Here is a 26,297-nt window from a genome sequence, read left to right as displayed (position 1 = left end):
GGTAAAAAGGCTATCAAAAGTGACAGCCAAGATTTTCGGGTGGTTCACTGTCGGAATTTGTACGCCGTCGACCATGATGCCTAAATTCAGTTTTACCTCCTTCGTCCAGGTGGTGAAAAGTGTTGCTGATGACTTCGTTGGTGATAACTGCAGGTTACGTGCAGTGAAGAAATTGTGGATTTCATTGAGATAACCATTTACCATACCGCAAAGCTCATCAACGTTGTGACCTGTTGCCAATATAGTGCAGTCGTCCGCATACGAGATTATCTCTACGCCCTGTGGGGGCACTGGGAGTTTAGAGAGGTAGAAGTTAAACAGGAGCGGCGACAGGACCCCGCCCTGAGGGACTCCTTGTTTAACTCTACGGGGTTTTGAGTATTTGTCTCTAAACTCCACGAACGACTGCCTGCCACTCAGATAGTTCACTATCCATCTCTTCGTGTTGTTGGGCATTGTGGACTGCAGGATGTCCTGGAAGAGTATGGCGTGACTGACAGTGTCGAAGGCTTTCGACAGGTCAAGTGCCACTAGGATAGTCCGTTCACAAGGCCTCTGCTGGTTTAAGCCCTGTGAGATTTGAGTGACTATGGCGGATAATGCTGTGGTGGTACTGTGCATTTTACGGAATCCATGCTGGTGACGAGCAGCTGGTAGTTGACGGGTCAGCTGGGGGAGGAGAAGAGCTTCGAGTGTCTTCGCTACAGGTGACAGGAGGGATATCGGCCTGTACGATTGTCCCTCACTCGCGATTTTCCCAGGTTTTAGCAATGGGATAACTCGACCCATTTTCCAGACATCGGGTATAGTTAAGCTCCTCACTAACAGATTAAAAACCATTGTCAGGTACTCGACTCCCCGCTCGCCTAGATGTTTTAGCATCAGCATGGATATCCCATCAGGTCCTATTGCCTTTGAGGGCTTAGCTGTGTTGATGGCTTCTGCAACTTCAGTTGGCGTGTAAAGTTGTGGTGTGTCCGAGACTGGAAGATCGTGTAGTTTGCGGACAATACTTCTTTTCGCCTTGTCCCTCTCGGGGTGCTCAATGAATTGTCGGCAAAAAGCTCGCGCGCACCGTTTAGGGACGGATATGGTGGTATCTGCAAACTTAATCGCTACCCTATCATCCTTCTTAGTCGGATTGGAGAGAGACCGAACTGTGGACCACAACTTGCCAACTCCAGAACTTAAGTTGCAGTTCTTCAAATGATCCAACCATTTGTTTCGCTTGTCCTCATTTACCAACCTGCTGATATCGCGGTACAGCTGGGCGATCCTAGGGTCGTCAGGGTTGGTACTTCGGATGTCATCAATCTCATCTGCGAGTCCCGCTGCTTCTGCTGGGAAGTGCGGTCGCACTACGGATATTCTACCAGCGGGAATGAAGCGAGCGGCTGCTGCTGTGATGGTTTCGCGAAACTTCCTATCTGTTATTGTCTTATAGTAACCTATGGTGAAGTCACTTCAAACTTTTTTTGTACTACGCTTTATTATACCCACCAGAAGCGTTGACTACTTTCGATCAGCTATCAGATAGTCACATTGTAATCAAAAGGGTCAATTGACCCCCTGCTTGGGACATGCAAGTGCTAAAATAACTAGTCAAGTAGCTGATCAAGTAACCAGTTACAAAGCTAGTAAGGTAAATGACGCTATCAAAAAGAGACAATTGACCCTCTGCTTACGACATGCCCGTGTTAAAATGACTAGTCACGTGGCTATTGAAGTAACTAGCTCCCACCTTAAATGATGGGTAAAATAACTAGTTCGGTACTGTCTCTCAGAACTGCTGCACATGTAATGTATTTATTTATTTGTATGTGTGTGTGTATATTAAACACAATTGATACAAAAATAAATTAACTTCACTTTTTTTTCTTTTAAGGGTATTTTTCAAAAATTAAAAAAATTATGAAGATTGTTGGTGGTGTCCAAAAAATTGCGATCCTTGTGTAGAGAATGAAACAAATACAATTTTCCAAGTGCTCACAATGTTTTGCCAAAAAATCCGGTTCAAGTGGAACAAATGTTTGTGCGTGTAAAGAAAATTTAAAAAAAAGAAAAGTTTTATATTTCAAATAAATTTAATTGTGTCGAGTTTACAAATTTTTAGTGTGTCACACTGAAAGGGCAATCAACGATTAGATATTAAAAAATTAACATAAAATGTGGCGAACAATGTTGCAAAAGGATACCGTTAACGGGTTTACTCTTTAGGGTACCCACCCAAGGGTGTAAAATAGGGAGTATAATATATCCTAACAAGTAATATGAATTCAAGTAAAATTACACGTATAAAAAAATCTAAATTAAACATACACATGTGAGTTTTTTTAGGATTTTTGGCAGATCTTCTAAAATAATCTGTTAAAAAATAATGTTATATATAAATAGGCCACACGTTTTTTTGTGGTACACTTTTAAGTATGTTATTGTCCATCAATATTGACGAAACAGGTATGGTTTAAATTTGTTCAAGATTCTTTCCATAAAAATTGTAAAAAGCGTTTTAAAAGTACATAGTAGAATTTTGACCATGGGCGATCCTAGTATTTTTTAAATGCTTTCCCTTTAAATGATTTGACTTGAAAAATCTCTCTCACTGTTTGTAGATGTTGGAGTGATCGAAAGATATCCAATGTCTATATTCAAAACCCTCTATCTTTGATTTTCACGAAAATGACTTTGATGGTAAAATGTTCAGTAAAACAGCACTCATCTATGGTGTGAATTTCATAACGAACATATTTTTTTGCTGTTTTATTTGAATTTTTGTAATGTCTCTATCTTATACAAATAATTTCAAATAATTAATTTTCAAATATTTTTTTGGAATAATTTCTTCTTACTAATTTTAGCTGTAGACTTTGAATTTTACATTTTTCAGTAATTTATCAAAATAGCAAAAGCCGATTCTGAATTTAATTACCATGAACATATTTTACCTTTTTGTTTTTGGAAAATATATTTTTTATCATTTAATATATAGTATGTATTCTCACTTTAATTTTGTTGGCTACAATTTTGTGAGGTTTTGTTTTTTGTAGTTTTTATTATTATCTATTAATTTAATTGGTTATTGGCTGATCCCATTACTATTAGTTAATTTTTAAATTATATATTGATATCTTTTAATTTTATTATTATTTTATTTTTTTATAATCAAATTGTGAGTAGTATAATTGGAACCGATTATGGCCTATTGGCTAGGATTCTGTAACTGAATGAATAAATAAAAAAAGGTCCATGGAATAAAAATAAATGGTTTAAGTTGTAATATGCTTAAAAAGTGTCTATGGTTGTGGCTACCAAAACCGCAACCATTATTTATCTAAAGCTCTATCCAATTTTGCTGCCGATAATAATAAAGTTGTTGAACAGAAGTTCTTAGAGAAGATAGAGATTAAATTGTAAAATCAATCTATACAATTGCCAATCGATTAAGTTAGAATTACCAGAGAAGCCAGGACGACTGTTCAAATTCACAATGAGATCTTAAAATTACAATGATACAAACTTTTTCTTCTATTAGACCAGGACGAGTAAAGAACGATCATACTGTTTAAGATCTCTTTTATAAATATGTTCCAGAAGATACCTAGTAATACCACCGGCATACCATTATTTTTGATAATTTACACCAATCAAACTTTTATTTTACGTAAATTGTAAATTAAATCAAAATAATTTATTTTTATTAAAATGCAAAACCCTCTATCTGATCATATTCATACATACACATTGAATATTTTTGAAAAGCAAAACCCACTATCTATCATGAAGTCCACAATAATGCAAAATTTTAAAAACCAATTACATGTGAGATTCAGTAGTTGCTTTTAAAATATATTGTAGAATACCGAATTTTAATAACTCAAGTAATACGCGAAAAAAACAGTTTTTTGGCTCTCCTGAAAAGTTGTGTTTTTCAAGAAAAAGGGGGTTTTGAATATAGTCCCTCGACATACAAAATTTAAAAATTATTTTTTGGTTATAGTTTTTTTCTCCATTTTTTGTGTGGATGTGTTAAAATGAAACCAATGTTGCTGTTTTTATACCCTTCGCCATGAGTGGCGTTGTAATTTCCGTTTGTAATTTCTACATTTTTCATTTGCGACCCCATAAAGTATATATATTCTGGATCATTATAGATAGCGGAGTCGATATAGCCATGTTCGTCTGTGTGTTGAAATCAACTTTCCAAATCCCCTAAATAACTTACAAACATGATTGATACATCAAAATCTCCGGAATTTTTCCGGCTCGGTTGCTATTTAAAATCGAGAAAATTGGTCCACAAATGGCCGAGATATAAACAAAAAAAAACATGTATTTTGTTAGTGTTTCATGAAATCATGTACATATATAATAGCATAATAAAAAGAAAACAAAAGTTTTGTTGTGTGTATATATGTATGTAGATGTGTAATACACATTCACCAATTCTATTTTGTTTCTTTGTGAATCTTATTCTCTAACAAAATAGAGAGAGTTGTTTATAATGAGTTCTCATATGAGCAACTCTATCATACGTAAACAGCTCAAACCATAGAGAAAACACATAGAGCGGAAACTCTCCTGTCAAAGACCTAACTCAGTTGTCAAAAACCTAAGTGGTGAGAATGTATTAGTAAAAAAAACTATGTGAAAACAAAAACATCACTCGCATGTGTAAATTTTTTGAGTAATTTTTTTGTTTGAGTTTTTTTCGAGTTTCCGCTCTATGTTCTCTATGGCTCAAACACCCAACAACAACATTCTACAATGTGGAATGAAATGAAATGAGAATTACAAATCAAACACACGCGCAAGGTTGCCAACTCTTCAGCTCAGAAAATGGCTAGATTTTGAATTAAAAATAGCTAGAAATGGCTAAAAACTAAAAACGAAGTCTGCACCCATTAACAGTCTGGTTATGTGTTAATATATACTGACAGTTTTCAAAAATAATTTTTACCAACTTCGTGTAAATGGGGTTTAACAGATTAACCCACATTTTCTCAATCTCCGGTTATCGTTTTTCATAACGATATATATACTTCCAATTAATACAATTTTTGTATGAGAACTGTCAATATGTCGGCACGATAAAAAATATAACCAGATATTGAGGAAATGGTGATAAAGAATGTATTATCAATAATTTTTTTTTCCTTTTTGATAAATAAAACAAATTTCTGGACACTTACAATCAAAATCGGATCCATTGAAGAAATGCAAAATTGAATATGCCTGATGTGTTTGCTTTGAAAACAATTTAGAAGCCTGTTTTCATAAAACCAATAATATTCTCATCAAATCATCAACAGACGAATTTGTTTAAAAATACTCTTTCTTTGTCATTTGATAAAAAAAATGTTTTATTTTTAAAAAATGTTCAAGAAAAGTATAAAATAACAAAGCCTAGGACAAAATAAAATAGCTAGATCTTCCGGCTAGATTAAATCTAGCTATTTTTTATGGCTAAATGAAAATAAAATCGCTAGATCTAGCCGAAAAATGGCTGAATTGGCAACCTTGCATAATTTGTATATATTTGAGTGCGTTTGGTTTATTATTTTTTTATTTTTGTTGTTGTTATTTTTTTCAACATACAATTGTGCAAGTCTTGTTTTGTTTATTTGGTTAGTTTTTACTGAGCAGTTGTAGTGTAAATACATATGATCGTCCGGTTTCATGATTTTCTTCATGTTGTTGGTATATGAAGTGTTTTGCATGAGTAAAGATGTATATGGGGCATTTCACGTCAAGTGAACCAACTTTTGAAATCGATGAAATTTGCACCAATGTTAGTTCTATTGGATAGTAATTCGGACACCATTTTTCAACAAGATCGGTCAAGAACTCTCTGAGTTATAGGAGGTCAAAATTTGACATTTTGGCCAAACAGGTGTTTTTTATCCATATAACTTATTACCTATTGTTCTTAGCAAAATGTGTCCCAAATAGTTTAGATAGCTATTTATGCAATCTTTCGAAAAAAAAAATTAAAAAAATTTAATAAAATATTTTTGATTTTTTTTTTTAATCAAAAATATTTTTGACTTTTTTTTTTCAAAATGGGCCCTTTTTATTTTTTTTTTTTATTTTTTTAAGAAAGCTTAGGTCTTTTCCTAAGCGACCTATATGGTCGCTTAGTGGGATGCGAGTGGGATATCTATCAAAAAAAAATATTTTGTAACTCAAGATTTAAAATTTTTGTTGACTTTTTTTAAAAAAATGGACCCATTTTTTAATTTTTTTTTTTGCTCAGAAGAAAGCTTATGTGTTTTCCTTTAACACCCTTTTTGTCGCTTAGTGGGATGCGAGTGGGATATCTATAAAAAAATGTTTTGTAACTCAAGACATACAATTTTTTACTTTTTTTTGAAAAATCAAAAACCTTTTTGACTTTTTTTTTTCCAAAATGGACACTTTTTTTATTAATTTTTTTTTCTCAAAAGAAAGCTTAGGTCTTTTCCTTTAAAACCTTTTTGGTCGCTTAGTGGGATGCGAGTGGGATATCTATCAAAATAAATGTTTTGTAACTCAAGACAAATGTTTTTAAATTGATTTTTTTCATATTTGTGTGTAAGTGTTTCTAAAACCTTAAAAATAAAAACCACAACAACTGACCGGTAATAGCCACTGGAGGGGGCAATATGAGGCCGACCGCTATTAATTTTCCACCCCCAAAATTTGTCTGAGTTTTGTAACTTGCGGCTTTTTTAGTCAATCCTAGAGGTAGTTTTCAGCGCACGTGATTTTCATTGTTAAAATATCAGGTGCCCCAGAAACAAATTTTTGGTGCAAATTTCATCGCGATCGGAAGACATCGATTTCTAAAGTTGGTTCACTTGACGTGAAATGCCCCATATATTTATAAATACATTTGTTTGTTGTTGTTTTTTTTTTTCAATACAAAAACCTTCATCCCTACAGTATAAGATTCAGCACAGCCGAATATAGCTCTGTTACTTGTTTTTTTTAATGTATTAGTTAGTTGGCATTTAGTTACAGCTTTACCCATGATTAAGTGCTAACTAATTGTGCTGAAAGTAACCAATTGTGAATAACTTAAATAGGTACTTAAAATAGTTAACACTTGGTGATCGTTTATAAATAGGCAAATATGTGTGTTTAAAACTATTATTATATATAAAGAAATTTCGGTTAATCGGTTAACGACACAAATTAATCGGTTTATTTGTTATTTGAAAATCGTCAATTTTAAATTATTCGAACAGCTAACCATCGGTTAACTGAGTAACGATTAATTGGTTGAATACCATAGTTTCGACTAAAAATTTAATATCAAACTAGCTGACCCGACGTTGTCCTGTCCAAATTAGAAAAAAGTTCGATTTGTGAATTTGTGAGAAGCTTTTTAAAATGTGTAAAAATAGTTAAAAGAGAAAAAAACGTATTTTGAATGATAATGTTTGATTTACATTTGATTTTAAAATATGTATGTATGTATGTACAATGAATCTTATGGTGTTCTATTTACATTTTGATCGATGTTCAGGTAACAAATAATATAAATATTTTTTTCGATTGCTTTGCTGTGTTATCATAATTTCGTTCATTGCAATGTTCTATGATACACGAACTTTTTTTGTTATTGTCTGGCACTAAACAAATAATGCTGATGGTGTTCCAACACGGAAACAGGCGGCATATGGAGCCAAAGGGATCCGTGGTAGCAAAACGTCTTGTCCTTTGTACTTCCTTTAAGTATTGTTGCTTCGATGACGTTATGCATCAGGTTTTATATCGCATATCGGGTGCCATTATAAAGACGTGGTAAAATCAGACTTTCAGTTGGAGATTGTGAGGCGGTAATCCTGGCAATTCCAGTGAGTTGGATAGTTGACGACATCATCTTGGGAAGTAACAGAATCCACCGATTTGTATGTCATCATTCGACATATTCGACAGCAATATCACTTTGAATCCTAAAATTCACTTCGTCGACATAATTGTTTTTCGCAGCCAACATACCAGCAATCATGATTTTTGTAATTTTGTGCAATGTTTAGAAACACCTTTCGGATGAGTTCGAATTTTGATTCGGTGAACTGGCAGAAAGCGATGGGAAATTAAATGCAGCCATTCTAAATGTCAATCGGGATTTTTCCAGTGCCAATATCCAGCAATTGTTTGGAAAATACTTCTCCAGATTGATCGTTCTGCAGCTCGACACAATTGTTCACAGTCAATTGGAGTTTCTTGACGTGTTTCCACAAAATGGACGACTTCAAACATGCATTAAGTTCATCGGTTTGCGTTGACCGTGTAATCACTGGCAACGTTTGCTGAAGATCACCTGCCAACAGAATCATCGCACCTCAAAACCCGCTGTGATTGTTTCGTAAATATTGCGACATTTTGGCCATCACACTGTTCTTGTAAATGTTGCATGTTGGATTTTCATTGATTTGCATATTCAATGAGCAGTTCGACCGCCTTCCTACAACGTATCTGCAATTCCTGATGAAGCAAGTGCAATATCATTCTTCGAGCGTATCGTTGCCAAAATCAACGCGATCAAAAAGTTTTTCCAGTTCAAACGGGAGCGTGCAAAAAAAATCCTTCCAGTTCCATCTTTCACAACTTTCATAAGATATATTTTTGTTGACGATTCAACTGTGGAACGTTTGTTCGAACTGATGCCCGTAAGGCAACACAATCATATTGTTTTTCGCGTCGCAACTCTTGATTAAATGCGTCGTGTATCGGACGATTGGGAGCTGTCATGCCTAACTCAGATAATACCTTTTTCGACATCATCAATCACATGTCCTCAATTAATATCAAAGCCTCGTTGAAAAATTTCCTCGCCCAGTTGCAGAAGAAATGCGCAAGATAGGATTTGATTTTAGACCTATGGTTTCTTGGGGAAAATTTCATAGAATTTTCCGATTCTGCTATACGATTTTCCACCACAAACAATTTTTTTTTTACTTTTTTTAATTTTCTATTAATACGTTATACGCACGGCTTATTCGCAAATAAAAATATTGCATTTAGAAAAATTTGCCGCATAAACAGTGAATTATTTTTTTATTTGCGAATAGCTAACTCACGAAAACAATTCCTGTAGATCGTTTCTGTATTTCTCGCATCGGAAAACTTCTCACATGAAGTTTGAAACAAAAAATTCCATCGTTTCTCGATGCGCGAGAAAAAAAGTGTTTCTGTATTTGAATGCGAAAACAGACAACACAGATTCTGTTCTTACTGGAATGTTTCCAGTAATTAGGTGTCAAATGCAAGACAAACGTCAACGAAAGAAAGAAATTATAATAAAACCTAAACAGTGAAAGGCTAAAAAAATTTAAAATGCCAAAATATAACAATTGTGTTTTATTGATTGTTATCATTTAAATATAAAACAAAAAGTAAAGTGTGGCGCTTAAAACTGCTGAATTTAAAAAAATAATTTTTAAACACATTTTTGTGTACTTACATGTGTATATATAATTATTTTATTCAAACTCTGTGCTACTTACATTTTCGGCTGATATCGGTTCCATATTTATAAATACGAAGTTAAAAATATCTATATTTTTTTAAAATTTGTTTTTCTCACAACAATTTCAAATGTGACTTGTTTTGACAGTTCTTGTGAGAAACTTTTCGCAAAATATTGTTACAGAAACACTTTATCTCACATCCTTCCAATAATTGCTGGAAAATTATTGAAATGACAGATAATTCTCGCAAACTCAAGATACAGAAACACTTGTGCGAGAAAAAAACATATTTTGTTTCATTTTACACTGTTTTTGTTGCAATTCAATCGTTTCATGCGGAAAGTATTTCGATTAGAGAAATACAGAAACGGGCTACTGATTAACGACACTATTTGCAAATAAGATTTTAAGCATTGCCATATGTTTTAACATTTTTAGTTTATTAAGACTTTTTTTAAATATTTCATTGTGTTTTTGCATTAATTGGATTGCGAGACAAATATGAATTTTAGATTCTATCATTTTTGCATTTAAAAAATAAAAAATTTATCATATTTTGTTCAAAAACATTACTACCAATTTATTAAAGTTTACCATCCGGCATCACATAAAAACATAAATTTTCCTACTTATAAACAGTGAGTTAGTTATTTGCGAATAGGCTACGTATAAACGTAGTATATGTCAGCTGTTCAGCGGTGCCACTTGTCTATATTTTGTTGCATATTGTATGAAAACATTTTCTATATTTGAGGTGGCCATAGTTGCCAGATAAATTTGCAGCAAAATCGTCAAATTTCGGGGAAAAAATCGTCAAAATCGTCAAAATGGTTAATCGAAATCGTCAAAAAATCGTCAAAATAAAAAACACTCTTTTTCAACAAAAAAATATTTTATTTTCAATAAAATATAATAAAACATTAGTTATTTTTGTAAAACAAAAATATATATAAGAACATAACAAAACAATTCGTGTTTTAAATAAAATAAATGAGATATTTTTACATAAAGCTTTTAAATTAATAATGACTTAGTATTGTATAAAATACTTAACAGTTTTACAGTATTTTACAAATATATATTGCAATTAAACATTTGCAATAATTCAGGTACAACTTTTAAATCAAAACAATTACATTTCTTTAATTTTAAATAGTCTTTTACGTATAAAATTGATTCTAAAGATTCCTTTTCTAATCTATTTCTAGTTTTTGTTTTATTTAAGTTTACCTGGCTAAAAACTCTTTCTACATTTGCAGAGGAGTGTGGTAAAACTAAAATCTTAGAAATAAATTTTGTTAATATGGGAAATAAAGCACTTGAATCTCTCCTTTTCATTTCTGATAAATTTTTCCAAAATTCTAATAATTTCATTTCATTTTTAGAATCCCAATTTATTAATTTTAGTTGTCTAAATTCCGACTCTAAATCTTGTTTTTCATTTTCTTCTATAAAATGTGAAAATTGGTTTACAATTTCATAAAATGTGTTTTTTTCATTACTTATAATATAATAAGGATTTATTAAACTTAAAGCTTGAAACTTTTCTCCAAAATCAAAACGAACCAATATTTGATCACAAAGTTCTACATAGAAATTAATACAATTATGAATGATTTTATTCTTTTGAGTTTCTTCTAATCCCGACGCCATCAATTCTTCTCGGGCATATACTCCTAAGTAAACCTCATTATAATCTAATATATTTTGTTCGTCTTTATAATTAAGTAAATAGAATTTATCATTTTTTAATAGATCTAGTTTTATAAAATTACTTAGAACAGTTTTTAACAATTTTTGCATTTGATCATATAAATTTTGTATTTCAGTTGTTTCACTTTGAAACATTTTATTAATATTATTAATGATGCCTAAAATATATTTTAAGAAACATAGATATATTTTATTTTCAAAATTTAAATTATCTAAAATATATTGAGCTGTGTCAATTTTATCTATATTTACAGCAAAAGCAAAATATATTTTTAAGGGTTCATAAAGTTCGATTAATCTTATGACAACAACTTCCAAAGATAACCAACGTGTTTGACAAGGGTGTAGTATTTTTTTTGGTTTTATGTCCAATAAGGATAAAATATTTTGAAATTGGTTGTTTCTTTTTGGACTGTTAGATATATAATTATAAATACTTCTAGCTAAGGTTTCCACGCTAGATGGAAGCTTAAGGCAAGCATAGGATGAGCACAATGCCAGGGAATGGCATACACATTTTATTATAAATAAATCATTATTTTCATTTTTCAAAAGTTGTGCCACAGATTTATTTCTGCCCGTCATCACTGCTGCCCCATCCGCGGCAAACCCAATCATATTCTTTTTATAATTAACACCATTTTTATTAAAATGATTAACTATAAGTTGGTATAAACTATTAGCGTCCGCATGCTCAACTGTAAGGAGTCCATAAAAGAAATCCTTTATTTCAAAATTGAGACACAAGCGGACAACTAAACACAAAGACTTAACGTTTGTTAAATCCGTTGACTCGTCAACGCACAAAGAAAATGAATTTGTTTTTAAAAGATTAGTTACGTCTGAAAACTGTTTTGCTCCTACAATATTTTTTATTATAGCATTTGCTTTTGTTCGTCCAAGAGTAATGTTAGCTGCAGTATTGGAATCCTTAAATGAATGTTGACATACCTTTGTAAGGTGATCGGACACCGCAAATGGCAAATTGTGCTCAACTATAAATAATGCCAATTTTATTTCTGCAACTTTTTTTGGAGAGTAGTCTATGTCGAAAACTTCGTTTATTTTCGTTTGGTGGGTAGCCTTGGCAGCATCTTGATGTTTTTGGATTGAAAATGAGCCATTAAATCGGACTTTCCCGATGATACCTTCAACTCCACATTGCAAATTTTACAAAATACTTTGCTGTCCCGCTTTTCAGCCCATGAATTAATGTCTGGATTTTTTAACCAGTCCTCCTTAATTTTTCTTTTTTTTCGTTTGTCAGTCTGAAATAATAATATTAGCATTAGATAGCTTTTTACTTAAAAATGTTTGTTAAACTTACCATCGAAGTACTGCTGCCACTTTCATCGTCTTGGTTGGCGCCATCATCGCCACTTGCTTTCTGCAAAATAAAAGAACAATTATTTTTTTATATAAATACTTAAATTTTTCTATTTTACTTACCTCCTTCTGAAGATATCTCAGCATTTTTTAAAACACAAAATTTTACTTCTTTTAAACAATTTTATTTCTTTTTTTGTAAATTCACTTTAATTTTCTCAAAACTTCTTTTTAAATCACATTCTACTTCATGAGGACGCACATAAAATTAAAATGGTTTACTATCAGTTGATCATTTATGGACATCTACATGTTAAATATATGCGTTAAATACTTAAAATATCAACACTTCAAACAAATACTATTATTTTATCGTTAACATATATCTATCACTTTTGCACTTAACTATTATTACAATCAAAAATGACATTTTTCTTTTTCAATGTTGAATACTCTATGTTTCAAAAAATCGTCAAATTTGGGGTCAAAATCGTCAAATCGTCAATATGCATTTTTTGGTACATAAAATCGTCAAAATGACGATAAATCGTCAAATATGTTTCAAAAAATCGTCAAATTTGGGGTCAAAATCGTCAAATCGTCAATATGCATTTTTTGGTACATAAAATCGTCAAAATGACGATAAATCGTCAAATCTGGCAACAGTGGAGGTGGCACCCAGTTAAAGTCGGTTAAATTTTAAAATATACATACTTTAATTTTGACTATAGTTGCGAAATAATTAAAAGCTGGTTTTTATTTTAAAGTTTTTTTAAAAAAGAAACGACGTGTTTTAATCGTTAAAACATTTTATCAAAATCAATCATCGATTACTGTGACGATGAGAAAGTTACGTGAAATTTTGAAATGGTGATGTTGATTGGCCTCCACGGTCGCCTGATTTGGCTGCACCGAACTACTTTTTGTAGTTCGCAAGGTTTATGCAAACAAATGCAGACAAGGGTATTCTATGGGTCTTCGAGTAAAAGTGTACTTCTTATAGTACATACCCCTTCAAATATATCTATCTATGTAAAATTATTATTCCTATATATCTTGTAAAAATAGAGTATTAACTTAAACCTGACGTAATTGTATAATTATATTAACCAACAGCAAAAGGCGGTGATTGTTATAACCAAAAGTACCACTATAAACCTCCATACCATACAAAAATACATGCATAACCAATAAATTTACTCAAAACTTTTATACGGGGAGGTAAACATAAATTAACATTATATAACTCACGTAAAAAATAACGATACATTTGTACGATGTAATAATTCAAATAATACATTGAACAAATTTACATACTTAGGCAAAAATATTACGTTCCACGATAATTGAATCTTCGATCCAGTACCAACCAGTACCAAGTCGTTTCTCCAGGAAAAGACTTTCGGAAACAGTGGAACTGTTGCAACAACAAAACTATTATAGTACAGAATTATACATTTTAAAAATAATTACTCTAACTTATAAAAATAATGTAAATTCACAAAATTGTACATTTTAACATTTCTAACATATTGTTTAATATATTTTTAAGGATTCATCTATAAACAGGAAGAGTATATTAGTTTCCGAAATTGCTAAAGCCAGAGAACACATCAAAAATTCTTTGGAAAAGGTAATTATGATAATACATGTTTTAAGTTTTAATGGTGTTATTTTAATTTTTAAATTATACAGCATAATAATTTTTGCATTTATTATTTATATTTGGCATACGTATTTGAATAATTCGGTTAAAATTCGTATTATTGGGGTTAAATTTGTACAAATTACACTGTGTGTAACTAAAAAACGGTTTAGTTTATTGAATAAAATGAAAAAAACCGAAATTCCGTCGTTTTAGAAATATAATTTTTTTTGGCAAACAAAAAATTATTTTTTAGAAAAATTTCGAAATTTTTGTTTTAAAACGGCATGAAATATTGGAAAATGAAGCTAGGCTGTTAATGTTTTCTAAGCATATAGAAAATAAAGTTCAAAACAAGCGCTAACAGTCTTATGTAAAAAAACTTACAACATGCTACTAACCGTTGTTAAGCTAAATTCGATGAAAGTATATCCAAAAACGAAAATTAACTTAAAACACCTGTAGTAAACCATTGTTAAATACATATATGAAATTTAATAATGGTTCAACCCTACTTTAAACCTATTTTAAGGAATTCTTTTTACTTTTTATCTTAAAAAGAGGATTTTAAAGATAAATTTGGAATAACAGACGATACTATTGCAATTGCTAAACACAATTTCCACTCCGCTGGCGAATAAGTTCCATTTTAATAGTATATGATTTTGTTTGATATTCCTCCGGCAGTGAACTACATGAGGTTCACAAGTGAGTTTGATTGGCATTTTTGTCATTTACTTTTAACCTGCAACGCTATATAGTAATAAAATGTGTAAACATTGTGGAAGAAGGTCCACACAATCTAATATACCCACTCCACATAGAAATTCATTAAATTTTGTTAAAATTTAACAAAATGTCAATAAAAATAAATTAATAAAATAAATTATATAACAGTGATGTTTATTTTATCACAGAATATTCGTCATTCGAATACTTTTTTATTTATTTATTTATTATTTTTCAACAACCTAGCTTATTGGCCATAATCGGTTATAAATTTCTACTTAATAAAATTTTTTTTTTAAAAAAATTTAATTAACAAAAATATAAATTACTAGCATGCAACCCGCTACTTCGTTAGCGAAAAAATGTGGAAATAACAAAACAACTACGTAAATTATTTTAAAATGTTTATTATAGAAATTTTAATTATTGCGTAAAGTAAATACACCTTACAATTGTTTGTAGTCCATGATATTTTGAAGTATTAAAGCATCTCAAAACTGCTTGCGTAATTGAAAATTCATAATAATAATTGCAAATATTAATAGTAGATAGATAAAGATATACTAATTTAATAATGTGTGTGAAGTTAAATTTCGAAATTTATAACCCTAGACACAAACCAGTTGAGTTAACAGAGTTATGTTTAAAAGTTTACATGACACCGTTAAACATTGTAAATCAAGGAAAGTGTATTCAAAATGGAATAATAACCACACGGTTGAACCTAATGTACCACTAATGATTGAAACGGGAACTAATCTCCCGTTTTTTCCAAAAACTAAGTCAAATCATAAATGTCAAACATAGTTTTATACTTTTGCGGAATTTTTAAAATTTAATTATTATGGATGGACGAATCTAAATTCATGGAAAACGGGAGAAGATGGACAGATGGAACTTGCTGGAATTTATAGCCAAGGTGTTTTTCTATCATAACCCATGGTCATAACCCTTAACAGTGCGAGTTTTGATAGAGAAATTAAAATTTTTCGGAAATTTAAATTTCTTGGGAGGATGATCTAAATTTCTTGGAAATGGGAGAAGATGGGCGGAGGAATCTTGCTGGAATATTTAGGTAGGGTGTTGGTCTATCATGGTCCGTGGTCATAACCTTTAACAGTGCGAGTTCTGCTAGAGAAATTTAAATTTTTCGAAAATTTAAATTTTTTTGAGGATGATTCTAAATTCTTTTATAACGGGAGAAGATGGGCAGAAGGAACTTGCTTGAATTTATAGCCAAGGTGTTTTTCTATCATAACCCATGGTCATAACCCTTAACAGTGCAAGTTTTGGGAGGAAGAATTTAAATTTTTTGGAAATGGTAGAAGATGTGCGGATGAATCTTGCTGGAATATTTAGGTAGGGTGTTGGTTTATCATGGTCCGTGGCATAACCGTTAACAGTGCGAGTTCTGATAAAGAAATTTAAATTTTTCGAAAATTTAAATTTTGTTTGAGGATGAATCTAAATTTCTTGGAAATGGGAGAAGATGGTCTATCATGGTCCGTGGTCATAACCATTAACAGTGCGAGTTCTGATAGAGAAATTTAAATGTTTCGAAAATTTAAATTTTTTGGAGGATGAATCTAAAATCCTGTATAACGGGAGAAGATGGGAAAATTAAATTTTTCGAAAATTAAAATGTTTTTGGAGGATGAATCTAAATTTGTTGGAAATGGGAGAAGATAGGTGGAATGAACTTGCTGGTATTTATAGATAAACTGTCCCACTATGATAATCTGTGGTCATAATATTTAACAGAGCGTGTTTTGATAATAATTTTTTAATTTTGACCAAAATCAAAATTTAATATACTTGGGAGGCTGAATCCGAATTCTAGGAAAACGGGAAAAGATGGGCGGATGGAACATGATGGAATTTATAGATAGGCTGTTAGTCTACCATCGTCCATGGTCATAACCTTTAACAGTGCGAGTTCAGAGAAATTAAATTTTTACGAAAATTTAATTTGGAGAATGAATCTAAATTTCTTGGAAATGGGAGAAGATTGGCAGATGAATCTTGTGTGATTCTGCATTTATTCTATAATTCAAAAATATATTTGAAAAAGCACAAAATATTTTTCTGATCTTCTTAGGAAAATTAATTTCAACTAACAGTCGTACATACACTCAGATGGACAAATAAGTGTTCACCAATTACCAATAAATATTCTTACTTTAATCATATATGTATATTTACAACTGTCTCAATTTACATCCATTGTTTAAGCCAAAATAAAAATTACAGCCAGAAGATAGATAATAAATAGTAGTAGTAATTGGTTTTTAAGTCTCATAGAAACTCACATTCTAACTTTTAGAATTTTCTATGTTTATGAAAATCAAAAATACTATTAAATAACTGTTAGTTCAAACGTCATTTCGGAAATGCTAAATCGCTTTTCAAGGTATCTCGTCTTCGATTCGTATGGTACCCAATTTGCCTTTTTTTTTTGACAAATCCTGCTGCTTGCAAACGTTTTGCTTCTTGAGTATCTCCCTATGATATTGCAAGCTCATGTTGAGTTTGACAACAACATTCACGGATTAATGCCTCCAAATCTTGGTCTTCAAATTGTTTGGTTGTCCTGGGCCTTCCGTTTCAAAATCATCACTTCTGAACATGCACCATCTCTTGCACGTTGAAACCGATGGAACACGTTCACCATAAGCTTTGGTGATCTATGTGTACTTCTGCGGCACGTTTTTCAAATGAAAGAAGTAAAGCAAAACTTTCCACATATGACGCTTTGTTGGCACAAAATTCGACAAAAAAAACTTTGTTGTTTACACATAATGTTCAATAACTAAGTGAGGATGAATGACAGATATATACCCTTTAGAGTGATATAAAAGTTATTAAAAATTAAAAAAGGGGTTCAAAAGATACGCCACCTATAGCAAATCCCACATTTTTGAGTCATATACCCAATAGTTGAAATCAAATTTCAGTAAAAATATTTTTTTAAACACACTTTCAACATATTTGGGGTATTCAAACGGTCTGATTGTCCTAATATATTATGATAGTTTAAACAAATTGTTGTTGTGCTTCAAAAAAGTGTTATTTTATGACAAAACAATGAACATAGTTCAAAAAGTCTTATTAGTTTAGAACATTATTGTTTGAAACACAACAAAAATTGTTTAAACTATCATAATATATTAGGACATTATGACAATAAGGACATTATGACAATATGACCTAATAGCATATCATTTTTTAAAATTTTAAAAATTGTGGTGTGAATGTATGTACATATACATTTTATTTACACGATAAAAACGTAATAAAACTTAATGAAGATTAATATATATATATGGAATATGAAATTAAAAAACTTACATTTCTAAGTAACGTAGAATTTTTTCTTTTAATTGAATTTATAAAATTTGAGCACTTATTATTACACAACTATTTTTTTTCAAATGAGTTGACGGTTATATGTAAATAGTGTTGTCTATTCATCGAAATAAAAATATTTAAATAAATGTTTGTGTAAACGATTTTATTTAAGCGAAAATTTATTTGTTATTATCTAAAAAAATGTTTTTTTTTATAAAGCGTGCAATTTGTATGAAGAATACTGGTAATAAGGTTTTAAACTTGAATTTTTTTCATACAAAATTTGTTCAACGTTTGGAAGCGTAAGCAATTTGTATGAAGAATACTGGGAAAAAAGTTTAAAACTTATTTCCATAGAATTTTATTTTAACGTTTGTCGTTGCGTTTTATAAAATGAGGCCCTAAATTTGTTTTATAATCTTTTGATAAATTGAATATGAATAAGGTTTTAATCATAGAGACACATATTGCGTAAATTCTGTTTTTTAAATTTATAAAAAGTTTCTAATACTACATTTGAGTGAGATATAAGTTGATTTTATAAACTTGATAAATAGAGTATAAATAATGATTTACTCATAGATACACATAGTGCTTTACATTTTAATTTTTTTAGGGTCTAATTTTATAAAACGAAACGACAAACGTTAAAATAAAATTCTATGGAAATAAGTTTTAAACTTTTTTCCCAGTATTCTTCATACAAATTGCTTACGCTTCCAAACGTTTTGTTTTATAAAATGTGGACCTTAATTTACTGAAATTGTTATTAAATTTTGCGAGAACAAAATTCTTATTTTAGCGAATAGGAATAAACACGTGATTTTTTTTTGAGAAATGCTTTAATGAATATATTTTTATGAATATTTTTTGTTTTGTTTCACATTTCAACAAAATAATTTGTTTTGTAGTTTTTTATCAAATAAAACTATAACATTTCAAATAGCATTAAACCAACTATATTTACAACACTGTTATTAATATTTTCCCTCATAAATTCCCATATACATTTCATATAACTGTATGTTGAATAAATTTTAAATTTATTGAATAAGGTGAAAATAATAATTTTTACAAAAAAGGTTAAGGTTTGTGTCTGTACTATTGGAATTTTCAACACCATTAGAATTCAACTAATGGTGAATAGGGTGAAAAACTATATATTTTAAAATAAAATTAGTATTCTAAACATGAAAATAAACATTCTGGTGTAGGCTAAGGGTTTAGACTACTGAACTGTAGCCGAACTACATCGGTTCGAATCTCAGTGGTGGCAAAACAATTTTATTGAAAAAAAAAATAAAACTACTTGAATAGAATAGTAGAAATGAATTTCAAAAAAGTACCAATATAAGTGTACTGAAATTTGGCCCTTTTTACCCATTTGTATTTGACTTCCGAATAGCATGTTGTGGATTCTTTTTTGTGTGGTTGGAAGAATATTTTATCTTTTTTTATTTTTAAATTGAATAAATAATATCAAATCTCCGTTTTTATCCCGTTTTTTGTCCCCCGTGAAGAAATAATTTTCAAAAAAGTACCTAGTAATACGTACTATTTGAAAATAATAGTTCATGGAATTGTTAGTGAGAAAATACATTTTGATAAAAAAGTACCAAAAAAGAAAACAATTTTGAGGCCTTAGGAATTCGAATTTCAAAAAAGTACCAAAAAGATTTCTAGTTTTTATTGATCTGAGCCAGATACATTCAATATAATATTTCTATGTTTATTTATGTAGGAGATATACATGTTAACAGAGGGTTCTACGGGGACTATTTTTACCCCATATGGCCACTTGAATTTTGAATTTCAAAAAAGTACCAAACACCTGTCGGCTCTTTTTTTGATTACAGGCGGACGCATTTAAAATATTATTTCTAAGTTTATTTGTTTTGGAGATATAGAGGTACAGGTTTTACCCGTTTTTGCCCCATTTGGCCCCCTTAACGACCGAATTTCCAAAAATCCCTTCTTAGTGGATCTACATATTGTAAAAGGAACCCATTACCCGAATTTCAAGTTTCTAGCTTTAGCGGTTTGGGCTGTGCGATGATGAATGAATCAGTCAGTCAGTCAGTCAGTCAGTCAGTCACGTTACTCTTTTATATATATAGATAAATATAAATAATGCTTAACACAAATTGTACGAATTAAAAAAAACTCCACTCAACTCCAAACAATAATCAACTATTTATAGTGTTTTGATAGATGACATCAGCACATGTAACATGATAAAAATAAAAAAATCTTCCACCAGTGTTACAAAAACAATAATCCAGAACAGCAGTGCAGCCATATGTATGTATGAATGAGAATAACAAGAACAAGATAGTATACATAGGTGTTAATGAAAGGGTCAAAAAGTATACATTAGTCAATGTCATTCACCGAGATGCGAAAAAAATAGATAGGACAGTCCTGCAAGGGAAATTCATGTCATCAAGGTAGTAAATATCCAAACAACTAGCCAATTAAGCAAGCTTAACAATAACTATGTCAAGTACAACAAGTCTCAAAGAAAAAAAAAACATTTACAAAGAAGCAACCTCCTATTCCAAATCAATGTCCAACCACTATTACATTGCAATGGAACTTGTTACAGAATCATTCCAGTGAGAAAGAATACTGTTAAAACAGTATCAACGATATTAAACCCCCATCATATGCCCTTACCAAAACTATTAAACATCTTAGAAAATTCGGACGGCAAAACAACCATGACAATGATACCCAAAGAATGTCATTCAACAATCCGATGAAATCAGACTACCATCTCAAAAGCAACTTAATCGACAGATACAAAAACGAGATAAAATTTCCAACAAAAGACAATATGTTAAATTACCACAGACTTTGAGAAAGTCATCAATAAAGTATAATCACATAATTTAGTAATAAAGCTACATATAACAATTTGTCTTGTCAACTCAGTTATATCATAGTTCGTAACATCTCACGAGAGACAGACGTGTTTTGAATCCGCTCCGTTCTGATTTGTGAATAATTACATTTAGTTTACGCAAAAAAAAAAAAAACAAATTTACTTGCGCATGGACGCCTTTAATTAAAAAGAACAAGTTTTTTATTTGTGTACCTATAAAACATAGAAAATTGATAAAACAATAACCATAAAACATTTAAAATAAAAAGATTGTTGCAATTTTACAAAGAAATTAACAAGTGTTTTTTGTTTGTTTGTGTTACTATTGTTCTGTTATATATTATAACAGTTTGAATTAAAAGAGCATATGAGTTCTCAAGATGAGACAAGGCTCAGTTTGAATGGTAGAAATGCCTATATATTTCTCAGCGGGGATAGTATGAAAACAAATATAAATCACATAAATTATAACAAAAACTATTTAACCGCTAAACCTAGTGAGAGAGCTCGCTCTTGTTCCCCCACTCTACCATCAAATGATACTAACAATATACAACTAACATCACCAATCAATATTTGTGTAGAAAATAGCATAAAAGAAAACACAAATAAAATCACAGCTCAAGCAACAACAATGCCCATACCTAAAACAACAACAACTAACAAGCATACACAAGCTTTAAATAAACCACAAGAAATAAATTCTAGTGAGAGCTCTACAGTGTTTAACCCTCTGGGAAGCGTGAGTAGCAACAATGGTACATCAAAGGGTGCTATACCAAAAATTGTAGGCGAAAAGGTTAAATCAAAAACACCAGGTATGCTTAGATATTTAAGTATAAATAAAAGAAATTTAAGCCCTCAAAAAGTGGAAAGTTCATTAAAGAAACAAAAGACCAACGACAATCCCTAGTTAAAAAATCGTTATGCGCTCTTATGTGAAGATGAAAATAACGTTCAGGACCGTAATGATAATTCAAACCGAAAATCATTTAAACCACCTCCAATATTCCTTCGCGAACCCAGTTCGAATGATTTAGTGAGAACACTTATTGAACTTATTGGTAAAAATAATTTCCATATTGTTCCCATACGAAGAGGTGTGCAAGAAACAAAAATCGTTATATACACTGAGGACGATTACAGAAAAGTCTCTCAATACCTAAATAATAACAAGAAAAATTTTTACACCTATCAGCTGAAAAGCAGTAAAGGCTTGATAGTGGTAATTAAGGGTATAGAGTCCAGTGTAGAGCCAAACGAAATCAAGGAGGCCTTGGATGAATTAGGCTATAGTATACGAATTGTGGTCAATATCTTCAATAGAGATAAAATTCCCCAACCACTATTTAGAGTTGAGTTGGAGCCTGATGACAGAAAATTAAAAGGTAATGAAGTCCATCCAATATACTCCCTACGGTATTTGTTAAATCGCAGGGTAACAGTTGAGGAACCTATCAAACGTAATAATCCTGTACAATGCGGAAATTGTCAGGAATTTGGACACACGAAGAACTACTGCACTTTACGAACTGTATGTGTTGCATGCGGAGACCTGCATTCTTCAACAGAATGTGATATTATAAAGAAAGGCCTCATTAGAAAATGCGGAAACTGTGGCGGCGATCATTCTGCTAACTATCGCGGGTGCCCAGTTTACAAAGTATTGTTGAAAAGATTAAGAGATAGAAAAAAGGGGTTAAGAGGCGAAATAGTTGAACCAGTGAATCTGAACTGCAGTTCCTATCCGCCAGTTTCTGGAGTTCCCACTCCAAATAAAAATAATAAAGAGGTTCCAGTTCAGTCTGGAACCGTCTCATATGCAAGTATTTTAAAATCTGATATTAAACAACCTAGTTTCCCCCAAAATTCGGGAGGGTTAGAAAATTTATTAAATACTCTTGCAAGTAACATAACCTCACTTAACCAAAACATGTCTAATTTCATGACATCCATGCAAAATACCATACAAGAGCTTTTGAGAGCCCAGAACCAAATGATACAAATACTCTTAACAAGAAAATAAGTTTTTTAAAAATTTGTTTCTGGAACGCAAATGGCTTGAACCAGCACAAAGCTGAGGTGTCACACTTTATCAACGAAAACAATATAGATGTATTGTTAATCTCGGAGACTCATTTAACAAATAAATATAATTTTCATATTCCAGGTTTTATATTTCATCCCACGAATCATCCTGATGGTAAGGCACACGGTGGTACTGGTATTTTAATTAGAAATAGGATAAAACATTATACCCTAGAAAAATTTTCCAAAAACTATTTGCAAGCAACATCCATTTGCTTAGGATGTGGAGTTGGAGATTTGAATCTAAGCTCAATATATTGCCCCCCACGATTTTCTGTGATTAAGGAACATTTTGAAGAATTTTTTAATACACTAGGAGATCGTTTCCTGGCTTGTGGTGACTACAACGCTAAACATACATATTGGGGTTCCAGATTAATGAATCCCAAAGGCAGACAGCTGTACAGGACTCTAGTTGATCGAAAAAATTGCTTAGATTTTATATCACCGGGTCAGCCCACTTATTGGCCTTCTGATCCTAGAAAAATACCTGGTCTAATAGATTTTGCCATATCAAGGAATATAAACAGAAACTCTATTACTGCAGAAATATCATATGAACTGTCTTCTGATCATTCTCCCGTTATACTACACTATTACGGCCAATATCAATCGTCTCATACGGAAGCTTCATTATTCAAGACTGATTGGTTGAAATATAGAAAATACATCAGCAGCCACATCCACACTGAATGTAACATACAGTGTGAGGAAGATATCAATGATTGTATCAGAGACTTCAAGTCTCTAATCTTTTCGGCCTTGGATCACTCTAAGTGCCAAATTCCTCCTAACCCTAAAATGTGTATTTCTAATGCAGAAATTAATAGACTCCTCCTCGAAAAGAGGAGATGTAGAAGAGATTGGCAACACAACAGATCCTCTGCTGCTAAGCAGAGGCTGTCCATTGCAAGCAAGAAATTAAAAAGAGCCCTTCAGTCTGAAGAGGATCGCAGAAATCGAAACTATATTGAAAGTTTAACCAGTACTAAGCACACAAACTTCTCCCTTTGGAAGGCAGCTAAGAATATTAAGCCACCGGTAGAGGGTCAAAGTCCGATAAGAAAATCTGATGGTTCCTGGGCACGTAGTGCAAAGGATAAAGCCGTAGTTTTCGCTGAACACTTAAGTAATGTGTTCCAACCAAACCCCCCATCAAATAATTTTGTATTGGGGGATTTACCTGTTCGGATAGGAACAGACTCCGAACTAATCATTGTTAGTATAGAAGATGTTCAGAGGATCATAAAGGACAATCTTAAACTAAGAAAGTCTCCAGGTTATGATTTAATTACACCTTCCATGATTGGAAACCTACCTGATGTGGCAATTATTGTGCTCACAGTATTATTCAATGCGATCTTGTCTCTAGGAGTATTTCCGAATGATTGGAAAATCTCCCAAATTATAATGATACCCAAGCCAGGAAAGGATTTGACATTGGCATCATCCTACAGACCTATTAGCTTATTGCCTTGCTTGTCTAAACTATTTGAGAGAATAATCCAAGGGAAAATTTTAACATTCTTAAATAGTCAAAACATTATCCCAGATCATCAATTCGGATTCCGTAAACATCACGGAACAATTGAGCAAGTTAATCGCCTAACTGGAGAGATACGAAAATCTTTCGAACTAAAAAAGTATTGTTCGGCAATATTTCTAGATGTTGCCCAGGCTTTTGACAAGGTTTGGCATAAAGGTCTAATACACAAGATTAAATGCCTACTGCCTTCTAGTACTCACAAAATACTAGAGTCTTACCTATCGAATCGCTTGTTTAGGATAAAATGCGGCGATTATGTGACAAGCGACTATGCGATCAATGCTGGTGTACCTCAGGGAAGTGTTCTAGGACCAACCCTGTACTTATTATACACCTCAGACTTGCCCGAGTCCGAAGAATTAACCATTTCCACCTTTGCAGATGACACTGCAATTCTTAGTTCTCATGTGGACTTAAATGTAGCATCTAGAAACCTTGACAATTATCTCAGGCACGTGGAGACGTGGTTAAAAAATTGGAGAATACAAGTGAACGAAATTAAATGCAAGCACGTAACGTTTTCACTTAGGAGAGGAAGTTGTCCACCAGTGACACTAAACAGTGTGAACATCCCACAGTCTGACCACGTTACATACCTTGGCATTCATTTAGATAGACGTCTTACTTGGCGTCGGCACATAGAAGCCAAGCGGCTCCACATGAAACTAAAAGCTTCTAATTTACACTGGCTAATTCACCACCAATCGAAATAAAGCCTTAACTGCAAAGTCATCCTGTATAAGACAGTCTTAAAACCAATTTGGACATACGGAATCCAATTATGGGGAACAGCAAGCAATACCAGTATAGATCTTATACAGAGGGCACAATCCAAAATTCTTAGAACCATGACGGGAGCTCCATGGTACATAAGAAACGAGAACATCCACAGAGACTTAGATGTACCCTTGGTCAAGGATGAATTCAGAAAAACTCGTGAAGCTTATTTATCAAAATTACATCAACATCCGAACCCGCTCGCAAGGCTACTTACAGCAACTCAAGACAGCTCAAGGCTGCGTAGAGCTGATTTACCACTCATCTAATTTTCCAAATATGATTCTCAATTGAGAGAACAATAATTGTTTAGTTTTAAGATTTAATTACATATTATAAGGCCTAGAAATTAAAGGCAGGAATAATATTATAATAAAAGTATAAAAAAAAAATCAGTGCACAAATTAATATATACCATCTAGCCAGTAGAACACAGGGTACATTAGCAATGGCCATTCTCCCAGTCACTCCGTATTTAAAAATATGGTCAACAGGAAACCACACAAAGATTCTAATCTTTACATATAAACAAACGATCATTCAAAAGGTATTCAAGCAATATGCAATCACCAATCATTTAAAAATGATGAAAAGTTATCATTAAGAATTGAAGCAAAAATTCCTAACGTTATGCAACATATAATTTCAATAACTGCTAGTTAAATTCAAAATTAAGCCATCAAATAATATTCTATCCAACAATACAAACAAGAAAAAGGCAATCACTTTTAGTAATACTCAGTTATGAGAACCTTTAATTTCTATCTGGTTGTAAACAAAAAA

The 26,297-nt window shown here is 31.7% G+C and overlaps 1 protein-coding gene across 3 annotated transcripts in view; it reads left to right on the top strand.

The window, feature by feature from the left end:
- eEF1delta (elongation factor 1-delta) overlaps positions 1 to 26,297 on the top strand; it is a 117,484-nt gene that overhangs the window by 47,029 nt on the left and 44,158 nt on the right. For 2 of the 3 annotated variants that reach the window (XM_065500604.1, XM_065500605.1), the window contains one exon: positions 14,050 to 14,130. The exons of the other annotated variant lie outside the window; for it this stretch is intronic. In XM_065500604.1, coding sequence (XP_065356676.1) covers positions 14,050 to 14,130 — 81 coding nt within the window. The remainder of the gene's footprint in view (positions 1 to 14,049; positions 14,131 to 26,297) is intronic. 3 annotated transcript variants of the gene reach the window in all.

The sequence above is a fragment of the Calliphora vicina genome, chromosome 2 (genome assembly GCF_958450345.1).
Source record: "Calliphora vicina chromosome 2, idCalVici1.1, whole genome shotgun sequence".
Classification (NCBI taxonomy): domain Eukaryota; kingdom Metazoa; phylum Arthropoda; class Insecta; order Diptera; family Calliphoridae; genus Calliphora; species Calliphora vicina.
This window is presented reverse-complemented; position numbering and strand designations above follow the sequence as displayed.